Here is a 16,505-nt window from a genome sequence, read left to right as displayed (position 1 = left end):
TGCATTCTTATTATCAGACAGTTTCATCAACACCTCCACTTTATCTCGCTCCTTGATAATAGACTCTTTTCCGGGGAAGAATTCAGTGTGGCACGTATTGAAGATGATTACCTTGTCAAAATGAATGAAAGTCATAATGTGCCCTGAACAGATGTGAAATAACTGATTTGAGCAAAATGAAGTTCTACAGCACTGTGAGCAAAATGCTTTATTACATGAGTTGAGTTTTAGATTATGCATTTGTTTAACTCTGCAAATATAATGCTGTTCTGAAACATCACTCAACATCTTGGGATTTTTAAAAGAAAGGAGCCCTCTGGGTGTCGATTTGTTTAAATAAATCAAAATAAACAGACAAATGCATTTATCAAATATGGCAATTTGCTTAATGTGTTTAGACAGAGCTGGTGTTTCTTTCTTTATTTGGATGCAAATGACTGGCAGCATCATATATTCAGTGTTGCTCCAGGATATGAGCTCAGTCATTTTACAGGAAACCATACTCTCTCTGTCTCTTTGTTCTGGAGAGACATGATTACTGTTGATATAAATCACTGGGCACTAATGAATACGTAGCACTGCTTTCAAATCCATTTTATTGTTTACTGCACACACTTCTTTGGAAAGGATATAGTCCAATGATGTGCACTGAGTGGAATACTAGCAGTTCTCCAGATCATTGAAGCTTGAGTAAAACATTTTTTTAAATCATATAAACCACATTAATCATTGATTTTGTAATACAGCTAGTAACTGAATACGTTAATTGATCTTTATGAGAATTTTTTTTTACCAAACAATCATACAACACAACTCTGTATCATCCTTAGCCTATGTCAGAAACCTCTCGCCCAAAAAAATATATCAACATCTACTAAATTGTATTAGATGAAATGCATGCATAACTAGCCTCTGTGGAACAACAGTGTCACCTATAGATGAGTTAGTGTAAAACATTTTACCTGAGAATTTTAAATTCAGTAATACAATTTGAATAGCCTACACAGGTTCATCTTTTTATCTGTGTTCGTTTACAACATGACATATGCACGCATAAAATTAAGACAAAATGAGGTAAAAATTAATACAGTGACAAAAGAAAAAGGTCTTCATTTTATTTTTAAAAGTGCGAAACAAAAAATCAGTTTCACGTCTTTGCCTGCAGGGGCGCGCGCTGGTCTCGTGAAAGCGGAAGTTGGTGTTGGCTGATTTGAACACGCGCAACTTCCGTTCCGTGTGGTTCAAAAAATAGTTGCACTCTTTTTTAATCTGGTAAAGCAGGGCTAATCTTTTGTCCGAGGCGGCCGTGTTAGTGACCCGGTATGGACATCCAGAGTAAGTTTTCATGCTTTACTCGAGTCCTGTGTTTGTATGTTGATGTCTTTGATACGTTTGTAGAAACGTGCGTAATTGTGGCTGTGCTAATATGACCAGCTAAAGTCATGTGTTTTATCAGCATTATAACAACTAATGCGATATCTGTATATGCGGGTATTTCATATTTATTGTAAAGTTACAAACCTTTGAAAGTACCTCTTGAGTGATTTACGTTTATTTGTTTATGTGCCCTATTTTCCGCAGTTTGCAGTTACTTGCAAATATGGGTCTAGATAGTAGTTTGCAGGAAGTTTTTTTTTAAAACACACTTTCTGATGTCTCATAACAGGTATTGAACCAATGACACTTGGCTCCCCAACCTCCCCCAAGCCTGGTGCTCAGTTTTTACCTGGGTTTCTGATGGGAGACCTGCCTGCTCCTGTCACTCCTCAACCCAGGTCTTTTGGGTTGACAGGAGGTGGGGCAGAAACAAGGTCTCCTCTTCTGGCTGGTAACACCCATTATTCTTCGTTATGTTTTGCTAATACCATAAGGAATTCCTGCTCCCCTTTTATACATGACATAGAAGTTACTTGGTAAGAGATTTGATCCTCTCTTCCATCAGGTGGGTCTCCTCCACAGCCAGTGGTCCCAACACCTAAAGACAAGAGTGGAGCCCCTCCAGTCAGAAGCATCTACGATGACCTCAACGGCTCCTGTGTGGGAATGTCACCTCTTGCTGCTCGCAAACAAGTGAGAAGTGCATACAAACTTATACATTTTAATTTAAGACTGCAGCACATGTCCTTACAGAAGAACACGGAGAGACATTCAAATATTTATCCTACATATCAGGCGCGTAGCCAGTAATGGGCCAGGGCGGCACTGGCCCACCCACATAACTCACTGGCCCGCCCAAGCAAGTTTGATCAAAATACATTTTTAGTTTATTTTTATTATTCAAATGTATTTAAGAAAATATATTAATATAAACCTGATTTATTGTTGACTGGTGTGTGTGTTTAATTCTGTTTCCGAATAAAATGCGTGAAAGCCTCCCTCCGGAACGTAATTGGTTGCTAGGGGTTCCGAGTCCGACAGGCAGACTCTCTAGGCGGCGGGCTCTGGCGGCCTTTAGTTCTTTGAAAAATAACTCTGTGACTCTTTGGACTATGATGAGATCATTTCTGTTTTTAATACTAAACCCAGGCACTTGCATCTTGTTTTGTAGAATGAAAACAACAAAGGTAGGCCAGTTGTTTAACTAATTTCCTTCATTTTTGCCCGTGAAGTGATTTAAGGCGAGACACGGCAAAAACATAGTTTTTTTTTTTTTTCACTGGTCAATTTTAAGATTTTGGGCTATTTGTCTTCTTCAATGCATTATTTCAGACTTGTGGTGAAAAAAAAATCCAAAATACACATTTAGGTCTTTATTTTACTACATTTTGTCTATTTACGTCTGTATATTTCTCCTAAATTCAACAAAAGTTGGCGTTGTTAATCAATATGCTGCACCGCGATCGCTTTCTGCACCTGTCATAACACAAACACCGTTGAAAAGCTCTCTACTTTCTCCTGTACACAATGCTGTCGGAACCAAATATGGTAATTTCCTTTAATCAGCAACCAATCGTGAAAGTACAATGGGGCATTTAACTCTAAAAGCGAAATCTCATTGGCTGATATCAATTTCTGACAATGTGATTTGTTCAGATGCATCACGTGACGTGCTCTGACATTTTGATGTGTGTTTTTGACTGTTTTTGACTGGGGTTCTGTTCAGTTGTTGGCCATAAATGCTGTGTTATAAGTTTTGATGTGTTTTAGGTGGTTTGTATTGTTGTTGCTGATGATTTGATAAGATATTGTGTCTGTAAATAGTTGTTTCTGCTAAAAAGTATGATTTTTTACATTACAAATCTTTAAATGCTGTTTTCTCAAAATTAGTTGTTTGTCATTCTCCAGAATAACTGAGGAAGTTTTATGGTAATATCTATTATTTTAAAATGTTACCCTATTCACCTGTCTCGCCTTAAGTTACTGGTGTGTTGTGTACTGTATAGCTGAATGCCTTATAGGCTATCCTACTGTACATTGTTTAGTTTAAATTAGTTGCAATTTTTTTGGCACAAAAGCTTAATTTCCACCAGGCTGCATTGTATATGGTTGATTTAACAGAAATTGGGGAGTGTGTTGTTATTCATTTCAAACCATGCTTATTAATATATTATTATTATTTACTTATTAATTATTATTTAAGTAATTTTTTTTTCTAGGAAAAACTATTGGCCCACTCACTTTTTCACTGGCCCGCCCAAAATACAATTTCTGCCTACGCCACTGCTACATATATATTTTTAAAGGGGTGGTTGATTATGATTTCACTTTTCTAAGTTTAGTTATTGTGTAATGTTACTTTTTGAGCATAAACAACATCAAAGCAAAGGGAGATATTTTCTTTTAAAGAAATAGCTTTTTAAGGACTACAACAAACGGCTGGTAAGGACTACTCAACATTCCTCTCGGGTTAGTGACATCACTAACCCTAAAATTGACATAAACCCCGCCCAATACCGCCTCCGGAGATGCGATTTATAGATTATCGTGACAGAATATGCTAATCAATGACTAGAAGATCACTACACATAAGCTACATAAAATCACCAACTAACCATTCAGAAATGTTGTCTACATGTTGTCACCCCTTACCACCCCTTTAATTGAGTAAATATACAAATTAAAAATGTTTGACTTTCAAAGTCAGTAGTATTAGCTAAAGGAATTTAATTATTGAATGAACAATTTTGGAAATTAATAAGCCCTAATCAGATATATCATGACAATTTGAAAATGTTATTTAAGAAATTTGGTAGTTAAAAGATACTGGGTTGGATTCACTAATACTTGCATGGATTATTCATATTTATACATACAGGAAAACTCATAAGTTCACTCCTAATTCACAACACGTGCATATGCATTGCACATGAACTTGTTCTTAACATCGCTCTAATGATAATTAGCAAATTTGCCCCGCCTTCACCCATTCACAGGAGCTCAGAATACCTGATCACTCGGTCAACTTTACTGTAGTAAACGCTAGCCTACACAATGGCAAGTGGAAATCCTGGTTTAATTCAGCCATATATGTTTGAACCAGAAACTGATTCAGAAGTAGAAGTGGAAGAGTTAATTATACAGGCTCGTCTACTAGTCGATGTTTCAGAATGGTAATGCGTTTTATGTATCGCTCTCTACAACGTCTGACACATAACAGTAATTAATATGATTAGCTTTTTGCTTGACTACATTATCAAACAGCTTATATAATTTGTTGCTAACGTTACATAAACCATGTTCCAATTCACCATCTCAGAGTCAGACTGCTGCCTTCTAAAAATCAGCATCCTTAGAAACACTTTGAATAACTTAGAACGTCAGTGGAGAAAAACATATAGTTAATCATAACATCGTAATATACATATATAATTCACCCGCTATATTGCTAAATGTACCTGATTTTACATATCAATAGAAAAATATAGCCCACTGGGATAAACTGGCTTCTCTTGAGACTCCCCACATAGTAATGATAGGCTAAAGCCTATATGTATATTGGTTGCAAGGTAGTTACAAGGTAGTTTGTGACATAAGAAACCGGCGATTTCAGACCGTGTTTTTGGTTCACTGCAGTTTTAAGGAGAAAATACTCAGCAATGCTGTTGACTTATGAATTTGCTCATGGATTGTCTTAAAGCATATTAAAAACACCACATAGACATTTAAACAACATTTAAAAACTTGGTTTTAAGAACTTTAATATGTAGCAAATGTCATCTTAACAGTAATACGGTTATAAGGCCATCCAGAGTATAAACTTTATATCCCCCCCCCCACAGATTTAGCAATTACACACTGAGAAGGGATTGAAAGCATTTTGTTAAGCAGAGTTTTTTTTCTTGGCTTTAATATTTTGCTTTTCACAGCCATTTGCTGGAGTGCACACCCCATTGTCTGGTCTACCAGGGACACCAGGAACAGGTAAACATCATATGTAATTTGATTTCTTACTAAATTAAGTTCCCTGCAAAAAAAAATAGATTCTTAGTGACTTTCTTGTTCTATAGTCTCTAGTTTGTTTAGCCCTGCGGGGCAGCAGATGAAAACAACACTTTCCCCAGCTCAAGTAGATCCGTTCTTCACACAAGGAGATGCTCTGTCCTCTGACGACCAGCTAGATGACACCTGGGTCACAGTGTTTGGGTGTGTGGGTTTATAATATTATTTTTAATAACCCCCCCCCCCTCATAGTACTATTAACTTAAGTAATTCATCCTAGAAGAAATATGATGTCAGGGCTTATGGCATCGTTGTTGTCTACATATGGCATACAATTCTTGTTTGTTTGTACACAGGTTCCCTCCAGCATCTGCTTCATACATCCTTTTACAGTTTGCACAGTATGGAAACATATTAAAACATGTAGTAAGTACAGGCCAGGTTTCATCATTGCAGTTTGGTTTATATATGATTGTAAGCTGTAAAAATGTATGTTTCTTTTCATTTACAGATGTCTAATACTGGAAACTGGATGCATGTTCAGTATCAGTCTAAATTGCAGGCACGAAAAGCTCTCAGCAAAGATGGAAAGATATTTGGAGAAGCCATTATGATTGGTGTCAAACCATGTATTGATAAGGTAGAAATTTAGAAATTTGAAAATTAGCAGTGGATGGAAGTGTCCCTGCATGTAATAATTGTAACAGTAATAATGTTATGTTGTATTCTTTTGGCAGAGTGTAATGGAAACCTCAGAAAAGGGCAGTACTTCCAGTTCTGTGTTCACGCCCCCGGTGAAGGCTCATGGGACCCCCAGTCACCCTGTATCAACTCCGCGATCTGTCATGAGACCCCTCAGTGCGGCTTACAAAGCATCCAGCAGTGACTACCAGGTATAGTTGAACAAATTCATTAATATAAATCTATTAAAAGCAGCTTTTAAGAAAATAAATGCATTTAATAATGCAAGGGTTTTGTGGAAAGAGGAGCAGTTTATTACATTTGGGAGCAAAGGAGCATATTAAACTACTCAGAGTAACTCGAAAGTTTTTTACTAAATTGAATGTTTGTAAATTAGTTAGGGCATAAATATTAATAAAATGGTAACACTTTACCATGGCTTTTCTGTTGTTCGAACAGTAGAGTGTTGGCGCTTGCAACGCCAAGGTCATGTGTTTGATTCATGCAAGAACTGATAAGAATGCAAATGTGTACCTTGAAATGCAATGCAAGTCGCTTTGGATAAAAGCATCTGCCAAATGCATAAATGTAAAATGTAAATCAACTTTACAGTAAGGTCTCATTAGTTAATATTAGTTAAAGCATTAACTAACATCAACTACAAATGAGCAGTACATTTGTTACTAGGGGTGTGCAGCAGAGACAATATTTGTAACTAATAATTAGAGCCCGACCAATAGGGATTTTTGGGGGCCAATACCGACATTAGGGAGTAAAAAAAGATATGTGTATATTATAGTACAGTACCAGTCAAAAGTTTGGACACTCTTTCCCATTTGTGTGTCCAAACTTTTGACTGGTACTGCATATAGAATACAGTATACATAAACAGAATATATATATATATATATAAACACATTTTTTGCAATGATCACTCAAATGTGGTGATCAAACACTTTGATGTGACAAAGATATGTAAATCTAATAGAGGCAGAGGCAGACCAATTTAACAAACTTTATTATCCGAGACAAGTCTGACATCAGTGCACTGAACAGTAAACTTTACTTCACTTATTATTATACAAAACTTATCTTTTTTTTTTTTTTACAAAATATATATAACTTGAATTAAGAAAATTAAAGGTAACTGAGTTGGGCAAGCAAGCTACTGCCAATCCAACAGGGGCAGGTTTATGCAGGAAGCACAGCTTTTCTCTAAAATTAGTAAATACTAATAATGAAATATAAATGAATAAACTTTAACTGCAAAGCATTTGGTGATGTGTGGTGTGGGGCAAGCCTATGTAAATGAACAGTTTAATAAACATAACACTTCGGTCCTACAGTCCTTAAAACTGCCAATCCAACAGGGGCAGGTTATAATGCAGAAAGCACAGCTTTTCTGCATTCTCTCCTTTGAGGGAGCTTCGCTTCTCTTCATAAATGTTGCTTATAGTGCTGAGCACAGAGGAAGGTGGACAGGAGAGGTATCTCCCGGCCTGGCCTGATAGCCTCTTGAACTGGCTAGTGTTGTGCTTCCACCACTCCAGTGGGTTGCCTCTTTTTCTGTCTATGACTGGCTCCATCATGTACCTCTCGAGCTCTTCAAGGATCCCCTCAGGTGCCTGTGCATGACTGGTTGAAATGAGCATGGTGTCATACAGACTGCCTAGAAGACTGTGGGCCTGGTCCTCCACTCTCTGCCTTTTGGGGTCCCCCTCATCACCGGTACTATCTGCTGGTGTTGGGTCTGGTGGAGTCTTCTCTGCCTCTTCCCTCATCCAGGCTTTCCTCAGGAGCATGTGTAGTGTGGAGTTCCACCTGGTTGGCACAGCCTGGAGTATGGAATGCTGAGGGACACCAATCTCCTTCTGAATAACAGAGAGCCGTTGCTGTGCAATAATTGAGTGGTTAAAGTGGGTGGCTATTCTTTTTAGTTTGGCCAGTATGTCCCCCACCACCCTTTGGGAGCTGAGGCCATCATTAATGATCAGCTGAAGTGTATGGGCACTGCAGCTCAGGTCAGGCATCTCCGCAAGTCTCATGCCTTTTACCATATTCGCGCCACTGTCCCTTAGCACCAGGAGGACACGCTGTGCGTTGATGTTCCATTCCTTAAGCATGGTCGGGAAGATCTGCCTGATGTATTCCCCTCTGTGGGACCCAGACATGGCCTTCATATTCAACACAATTTGGACCCTATTCCAGTTCCTGTCGATGAAATGAGCAGTCAAGCTCATGAGGGCTTCAGTAGATCCAGACCAACAGTCAGTTGTAAAGGCAATGCTGTTTCCTGCATTTTCCGCAGAAAGAAGTTGCTTTATTCGGGTTGCAACATTTGAGTAAATTTGGTCCATTAGCGGAAATACTTCTCACTTTTCAAAGGGTACCTGGGCTCTGCCTTGGCTAGTAATCATTTAAAACCAGCACCCTCCACAATTACATAAGGCAGGATATCAGTGGCGATCATTTCCATGATCAACTTGTCCAGCTCCTTTGATCTTTTATTGTCTGTGGTCCACTTTGTGGTCTTATTGTGGTCACTTGTTTGAGTGTGGGCTGTGATGGAGCTCTGTCTTTAGGCTGTGCTGCTTTATCATGTGCCTCATGATAGGCTTCTTTGTTTCACTTTAAGATGTGCCCACAAGTTGGTTGTATTTTTCGGTTTGAGGCTGCCTGATCCCTGACTGACAGAGATATTACAGATATGACAGTTAACTGTTAATGTACCAGGTGGGTCCTTGGTGAAGTAGTCCCACACCTTACTACTTCCACCCTCAGCCATCTGTATAAAAGAAACAAAAAAAAAATGTGTGTGTGTGTATATATATATATATATATATATATATATATATATATATATATATATATATATATATATATATATATATTACTTTTTTTATTAACTAGTTTGCATTGCATGTTAATCTTGTTTAGTTAATCTTCACTAATTCATCTTTATTTAGTAACGTTATATCAAAAATAACTTAATGTAATGAGTGGCACTGGCCTATATACACATTTAAATTTAAAATCTTATTTAACTAAAAGTACTGAAGTAGTCAGCAAAATGTACTAAAATGTGAAAGTACTCATTATGCAAAATGGTATAAAGTGTTATTAATTATATAAATTATTGGAATATTGCTTGATGTAACGTAGCGTTATCGGCAGAATTACTCCTGAAAGAGAGCTGGTTTCTCAAAGATGTGCAGAGACTGCAACGTAGCTATTTGATTTGCCATCTTGCTCATTTCATTCATTCGTGTATCATATCGTACAAGGTTTAAATCATTTTAATAGGTATGTAAAATAGTAGAATGTATATGATGTAGTATTTTAGTTGATATTACTCTCTTGCCAAGTTCTGATTTCTGAAAGATGCACAGAGATGGTAACTCGGCTATTTAATTTGCACTAGTTTCATTCATAGTTTACCCACATTCACTTCACACTCATTATTGCGTAGTGATTTTAGAAGTTTATGTAGCCTATAATATCGTGCTGTGCCTTGGCTCACCTGTTATCCAACAAACATGAGGAGTGACTGTCTGCCGAAATATTTTTTCTATTCGGTAGAATTTGTTAGTCATTTTCAAGTCGTTTTCAAGCCGTTATCCGTGCCTTTCCAAATACGGTATTCGGCATGGGCACATCCCTATTTGTAACAGTATTTATTCATCTTGTTAATGTTAGTTAACTGTTCATTGTTAGTTTGTTAGCTCAGGTCCATTAAATAATATTAACAGCAGGGCTGGGAAGAGTATTGAAAAAGTAAAAGTACTCAGACTGCATTTTTTGGAAAGTAATGGTAGAGTAAAGGAAAAAAAACGATTTGAGAAAAAGTACTCATGAGTAGTGAGTACTGAGCTGTGGATTCTACCCCTTTATAATAAACACTTTACACTGCTATTTTTAAATGTAGAAAATACTGTAATTGACATTCTCTTTTGCTGTTTTTCAGAAAGAATGAAGAATATCTAGATCCATCAACAGTTTTAATATTGTCTTTTAAAAAATAAATCCCTTATCACTAATAAAACATATCCCAAATGTACTTCCAAAACAATAGGAAAATGCTATTACAAATGTAAAGATGAAAGTAACTTTCAGTACACTCATCACCATTTTAAATGGATTTAAAATCCTTAGTAAGGCTTTAACACTGAGCGAGGTATTGTTGTACATAAAATATCAATGTTCAGAACAGTACAAAGAATACTTTTTTTTTTTTTTTTTTTTGCTGATTGTATGAAATGGATTAAAAAAAAACTGTTTATAAATGAGCTGTAGTTTTATTGCATCGCGCTGACAGAGATACAGTATAACGTGCATGGGTTATCCAATAGGTGCATACTGAATTTGATCCTCCAATTTCAGTACATTTATCCATGGTAAGCTTTTTTCCACATTAAGCATTTTAGAATGTCCCTAACAAACCTTTTCACATACTAAACTCAATGAGCTGCCCACTGCTGCAGGACACACGCGAAGGAGAGGAGTGGCAGTGCAGATCGCATGTCTATCTATGTTCAAGTAAATAAATGTGAGTGGGAATTCCCCACATTATGAATGTGCTACTTGCAGGAGTTATAAATATTGTAAACACCTGCAACCTCATGCCAAATTTTATGCCCTTTATATATACAGATCATCTAGCCGAAATCCTATATTTGCGGTTACACTTTTTTTTTTTTAATTAGAGGAAGAATTAAATGCTGATATCTCAATTGAATCTATTGTTTTCTGTGCAATTTAATTTACTCTTGATGCATAATTTAATTTTAACAAGCATGTAATGACCACGAATTATAATTTTTTTTACAAATCTGTTTACAGGAGAAATCCTGTTCAAATCGCATTTCTGGAAATTATTCAGTAACGGCTCTTGCCGTTGTTATTGGAAACATGCTGAAAGTCACTGCAGAAACAAGACTGTGATGTTGCAAAGTGGCGGTCGAGCAGAAAATTACAATATAATTGAGATTTAGGATTTCTGCCGCTGCATCAGAAGACGTAGTAGCCCGGTGTGGCGGCTACACATTGTCATGTTGTAAATAAGACAACATCTGTATTGCAAACATGTTGCTGTTGTTTTGGGCATATCCTTACCAACACATCATCATGCTTTGGAGGCCTATAGTCACGGAATCACTGCACATTATATAAACTGTAAATTCAGCATTTGAGAGGAAAAATGTCAAATGCTGACAGAAAACGTGACAACTTGAGTGAAGAAGAGACAGTTTCATTCTTACCTTTATAGTCCGGAATATCCATAAACTCGTTAGTACAGTTGGATGCGCAATGCTAGAGCTTTTATGTAAACCGGTTGTGTGCTGCGTTCATCCAATCAATGACTCCACAAATATGCAAATAAGAACATTAACTTTAGGAATGTACAATAGGCGCCCTTCCGTTACATATTTTCTAAATGTCGAGAAAAAACTATTGCGAAATTACGGCGTTTCCATTAACCGATGTTATGCGACTAAAACTTTATACTTGTGAGAGGCTTGTATGAGGTGTTTCTGGGTGTTTCTCCCTCATATCTGCTTCGGGGTCTTGATTGTGGCATTTATTTGCGGTTTAGAATCCATTATTCCTGTAATTCTTTTGTCTTTTATGAATTTAATAAAGAACTCTGTCTCGTCTTCTGTCCAAACATACCGCGTTATCTACGTCAGGTGACCTGGAAATGCGCGGAAACCATTTTCCATTGCAGTTTTGCAAAATAATACTTATTTTTTGAATTGCAAAAAAATGGGAGTTTTTGCAAAAAAATTGTTTCCATTGGGCGTATTTTCAATTCGCAATTTCAATTTGTGCAATTTGAAGGGTAAATGAAACGCGGCTAATGTGAAACATCTACTTATAAATACCTGGGATTAAATGTTAATCATGGGTAAGTTATTAGCAGTGTGAAACGTGAAGCAAGATAACCCAGGATTCTGTTTACCCGGGGTTTAGAATGACCCAGGATCAACTACTTCAAGTGTGAAAAGCCCTTGTGTGGACAGTCAGTATTTTATATCAGATTCCTATCAGATACACAAATAATCGGATTTGTACTGACAGTGTGAACAGCCTAAGATTAGTAAATGCTTCAAAAGTGTTTGTCATTGTTAGTTCATGTTAACTAATGTAGTTAACTAAGGCTAACAAATTGAACCTTATTGTAAAGTGTAGCCAATCAAAATTCCATTAAAGTCTGAATAACACCCTGTCGGCAGCAGAACCTGACGTAATTTGGGAATAATGTGCATCTTTCTATTTTGTAGTTTTCACACACCCGGGTGAACGTGAGCTAATATATTTTATTTTTTTATTTTATGCCTTTTGTTCTTGCAGTTTTAATATCTCAAAAGCAATTTGCAAAAACATATTTTTCATATGATTTTGAATGACAGGAGTGGGTAAGATGATGATAATATTCGGCGTATTATAATCTAGATTTACAAATGTTATTTAAATGGCTAGTTACTGGATGAAACTGAAATGTGCTGTAAGGAACAACATTTTAAAAGCATCATTTGTGAAATACCTCTTTTTTGTTTTGTTCTGATTTATAGGTTGTGTCAGATCAACAGACACCAAAAAAGGATGACAGTTTTGTATCGAAAGCAATGGAGTATATGTTTGGATGGTAATCTTTCACTCACAGGGTCCTGATGAAAAAGCTCTGAGACCATCAACAGCCTCTGATGTGTTGACATTGCTCTAAAAAACTAACATTGGGTTTTTCTGAGCACAATCATTGAGTGAATACAAAAGCACTTTATCTCTACATTTGCGGACTGTTTGGCATTGCGTGCTCTTTTGCTGAAGATGGACTCTTGAGTGTTTCACTTGGACTGCTTTCAGCTGCTGGGTTTGGAGTTGGTCCCTCAAGTCTGTCCTCAAAATCCTACAGATTTAACAACTTAATTGTGTGCATTAAGTGTTTTAGGTCTTAAACATGCCAAAAGAGGGTTCTGCTGGTAATTTAAGGAGCATATCATGACATTGTCTCACGGGACCCTATTGTACAAAATCTGAAATTTTTACTTGACAGTTTGTGGTTATGGTCTGCTTTATTGATCTCTTAAGAATATCATTGATTACATTCAGAATTTTGATACCAGGACCTTATTCTACGATTTAACCACATTTTCATGGGTTATATACATCTGTTTTTAGGTTATTGTGGGTTTTCACTAACTTTATCAATTATTTTAACGGAACAGAAAAAACTTTTTTTTTTTTTTTTTAAATGTCTGATTTTGAAAATGCCTTTTCCCTTTAATAAACATTGTCTGACTAGAAACTGCAGTTTGTTTTATTTTTTTAAACTTACACTAGGTAACTTTTTTTCTTGTTCAAAATTAACAAGAAATAAAATTTAGATGAGTAAATGCATCATAATTCCTTTGTCCATACACACACTGCCTTTCAAAAGTGCGCTGTATCCCGTGTGCTTCAAGGTTTCAACTGCATTCAGCGCTGTTCTTCTGCAGACCTCGGTTTTAAAGGAATAGTTCACCCAAAAATGAAAATTCTGTCATTTACTCTCCCTCAAGTTGTTCCAAACCTGTATGACTTTCTTTCTTCTGCTGAACACAAAAGAAGATATTTTGAAGAAAGTCGGTAACCAAACGACTGATGGACCCCATTGACTTCCATAGTAGGAAAAAAAAAATACTATGGATGTCAATGGGGACCAGCAACTGTTTAATTACCAACCTTCTTTAAAATATCTTCTTTTGTGTTTAGCAGATGAAAGGAAATCATACAGGTTTGGAACAACTTGAGGGAGAAAACTCAAGTGATGACAGAATTTTCATTTTTGGGTGAACTTACCCTTTAATAAGTGGTTATTTGAGTTACGGATGCCTTTCTATCAGTTCAAGTCTGTCTGGCCATTCTCCTCTGACCTCTGGCAGATCTTTTAAACTTCAGCAGATCATCTAGCCTGGCAAGCCAGACCTACATCAACTCACCACAGACACGGCTCAATCCGAGGGGCGGGATAAAGGGCTGTCTTTCAAATTCCCTCTGCACGCAGTAGGACAGCGCTTCAACCAACCAGAGCGGAGCTAACGTTAGTTGATAGATTCAACTTTTGAATCTGGCCGGCAAAACTACGAACACATCTTCCTTTTTTATAAATGACTTCAGTGCCGTTCTTTGCTCTTTTCTCAAAGAAAAACTTAACTCCAAGTCCTCCAGAGTCGCGGCCAAAGCCGATTCGAAAGACTGTTCGCCAGCAGCAGCCGCCATTCTTTGTTTTCAAATAGCAGGGAACCGTCGCAACTCTGACGTCATTGTTAAGCCCGCCCCGCCTACTCTATACACGATGTGATTGGCCTGACCCAATTTAGGTTTTTACAGCTCCGAAAGTCAACGGAGAGTTGCTAGACTACCCTGGCTGCTAAATAAATTTTGCTGCCGCTAGGGTGCGTCTAGATTTCTAGGCTACAGATGCTAAAAGAGTGGCTGTCATGTGATTGGCTGATGAGATATTTGCATTAACGATCAGTTCAAAAGGTGTGATAAAGTGGCTGGTTAGAATATGTGCGTAAGATTTATAGAACCATTTCAAGTTTAATTTCAAACAATTTGGCAATTGTAATTCAGTTAATTGCTTATTGAACTTTTGCATTTCTTTACATTACATTAAAACATATATTTAAACATTCTCTGTTCAACTCTGAATGCCGCTGAATAGTATACGGTAGTTAAAGAAAAGCGTGTTGCTGTTAAATGGAATTATGGACAAAAACCCTGTTGCAATGTGACGGCGACCTGAAGACAGCATTGTGAATGCCTTTATAAGGATATGTGAGTTGTGCACATGTAGAAGACTTGTAAGATTGGCAGCTATAGAATGACATGCTTGCTCTGGGCATATCATTCTCCAGATGACAAACAAATGAAGCTGCAGCATTTACTTTAACAAAAATTAAATCAAATTAATTTCATATGGAGTGGGATGTGCTAATGAGAACAAATTGACATGCGTTGCCTTCATTCCTTAAACCCATTCACAGCTCAGCATATTTATTGAATTATTGATTTTGTGTGCTTGCCTCATTTGTACAATATTAATTTTTTTTTCTCAAATCTGTCACGTGTAATGAAATCCAATATGTAATTTGTGGCTGCTAGCAAGATTGTAACTTGACCCAGATTTTCCATTATTCCTTGAGATTTGATTGGAGACTCAAAGGATAAGACTTGTAGATGAAGCAATTCTTGTATTTTTCTTCACTGGACTCTTTCAGTGATCTTCCAGATGACCCTGAGACATGTTTGAGGTGTATGAAGCTCGCTCTGATCAGGCAGGGTAGCCAGCTGGATGCCCAAATCAGACACATGGCTGAGTGCTTGCTGAAGGTGACACAGAGCGGGTCTCTGGAGGTGAGGCTGACCCTTGCTGTCAGTGCACAGCTCAGGTGATACGCTCAGAGATGCACGCTACCCCGGGGCCTGCTTGAGATATTAATCCATCCTGATTACTGCTGTTTTTACACCGGAGGCATGATTTAACTAACCTTGAAACAGGCTTATTTTTGTGGCTCATGCATAAATGAAGTAAAGTCTAGTGGTTGGTAAACTGTTGAAGCATTCTGGGTTTTATTGACCTCACAAGACATCAGGGGCCGATCACGATGCAAAATGAGATTTCATTTCTCAGTGTCAATGTTTCCTGAGTAATAAGAACTGCAAATTTTACAGTTTCTCTCTTTTACACTGAAATGTTACTGCATGAACAATTTTTCTTTAGAAATCGCAACACATCGAATTAAACATGAAATTCTGAAGGGAGAAAATTAGTTTTCTTGTAAAACACTCAAATAACATTGAAAAGTAATTTTGTTTATTTGCAAGAGTCATTTTAAAGTTAAGTATTTTAAAAAGGAATGTTACCTACTCAAATTTTTGATAATGAACACAGTTCAAACCTATGTTGAACTCAGATGAGATGGGATGTTGACCACTAGATGGCAGCGTGTTCATTTACTGCTTTTTTTAAAGCAGAAATAACTTTCTTGTAGCACCTTTATTTGAGTTTGAACCTTAAGTTCATGCATGCTTCTTTCTGATGTTTTAAATCCAACTTGCAAACAAAAGTTCAGTGATAACTGTGAGCCAATCATTTGATGCAAAGTTACAATTAATTGTTAAGACATGCTAGATGAGCTACAAAATGTGTCACTGAAATCAGCTCATTCTAATTTGACCAATTGCAACAATGTAAGTATTTGATTATCATGGACTCATTTTTTGGAGACTTTATTTTTTCTCCATTTTATATGAGATTGTTTTAAAAAAGCTGTTTGTTAATAATATATTGTTGACATGGCTTTTGGATTTGAATTGGACAATTTATTGTTTGTGCCGTGATAGATGCAAATATGAAATCTTGCATGCTATTTTTGGGCGTTATTATAGAGCATCCAGTA

At 36.9% G+C, this 16,505-nt stretch overlaps 1 protein-coding gene across 2 annotated transcripts; it reads left to right on the top strand.

The window, feature by feature from the left end:
• The first annotated feature begins 1,180 nt into the window (after positions 1-1,180).
• nup35 (nucleoporin 35) lies at positions 1,181-13,370 on the top strand. Of its 2 annotated transcripts, none has more exons than XM_081369008.1 (9): positions 1,181-1,335; positions 1,667-1,828; positions 1,943-2,070; positions 5,307-5,361; positions 5,448-5,583; positions 5,736-5,805; positions 5,891-6,019; positions 6,117-6,272; positions 12,633-13,370. In XM_081369008.1, exons 1-9 carry the CDS (start codon positions 1,323-1,325, stop codon positions 12,708-12,710), a joined length of 927 nt encoding a protein of 308 aa, XP_081225134.1. In that variant the 5' UTR covers positions 1,181-1,322; the 3' UTR covers positions 12,711-13,370. The 2 variants fall into 2 exon arrangements, with proteins under 2 accessions (XP_081225134.1, XP_081225135.1); XM_081369009.1 differs by lacking the exon at positions 12,633-13,370 and adding an exon at positions 10,025-10,788 and having other exon boundaries at positions 1,204-1,335.
• The last annotated feature ends 3,135 nt before the right edge of the window (positions 13,371-16,505 follow it).

This window comes from Scardinius erythrophthalmus (genome assembly GCF_964197995.2).
Source record: "Scardinius erythrophthalmus genome assembly, chromosome: 6".
NCBI classification, from domain to species: domain Eukaryota; kingdom Metazoa; phylum Chordata; class Actinopteri; order Cypriniformes; family Leuciscidae; genus Scardinius; species Scardinius erythrophthalmus.
The sequence above is the reverse complement of the archived record's forward strand: the minus strand, read 5'-3'. Positions and strand labels throughout refer to the sequence as shown.

Excerpts from the sequence above, each read along its gene's own strand:
- nup35 (XM_081369008.1), top strand. Across the intron at positions 1,829-1,942 it reads AAGGTCTCCTCTTCTGGCTG|GTGGGTCTCCTCCACAGCCA; the intron begins GTAACACCCATT and ends CTCTTCCATCAG. Across the intron at positions 6,020-6,116 it reads TCAAACCATGTATTGATAAG|AGTGTAATGGAAACCTCAGA; the intron begins GTAGAAATTTAG and ends TTCTTTTGGCAG.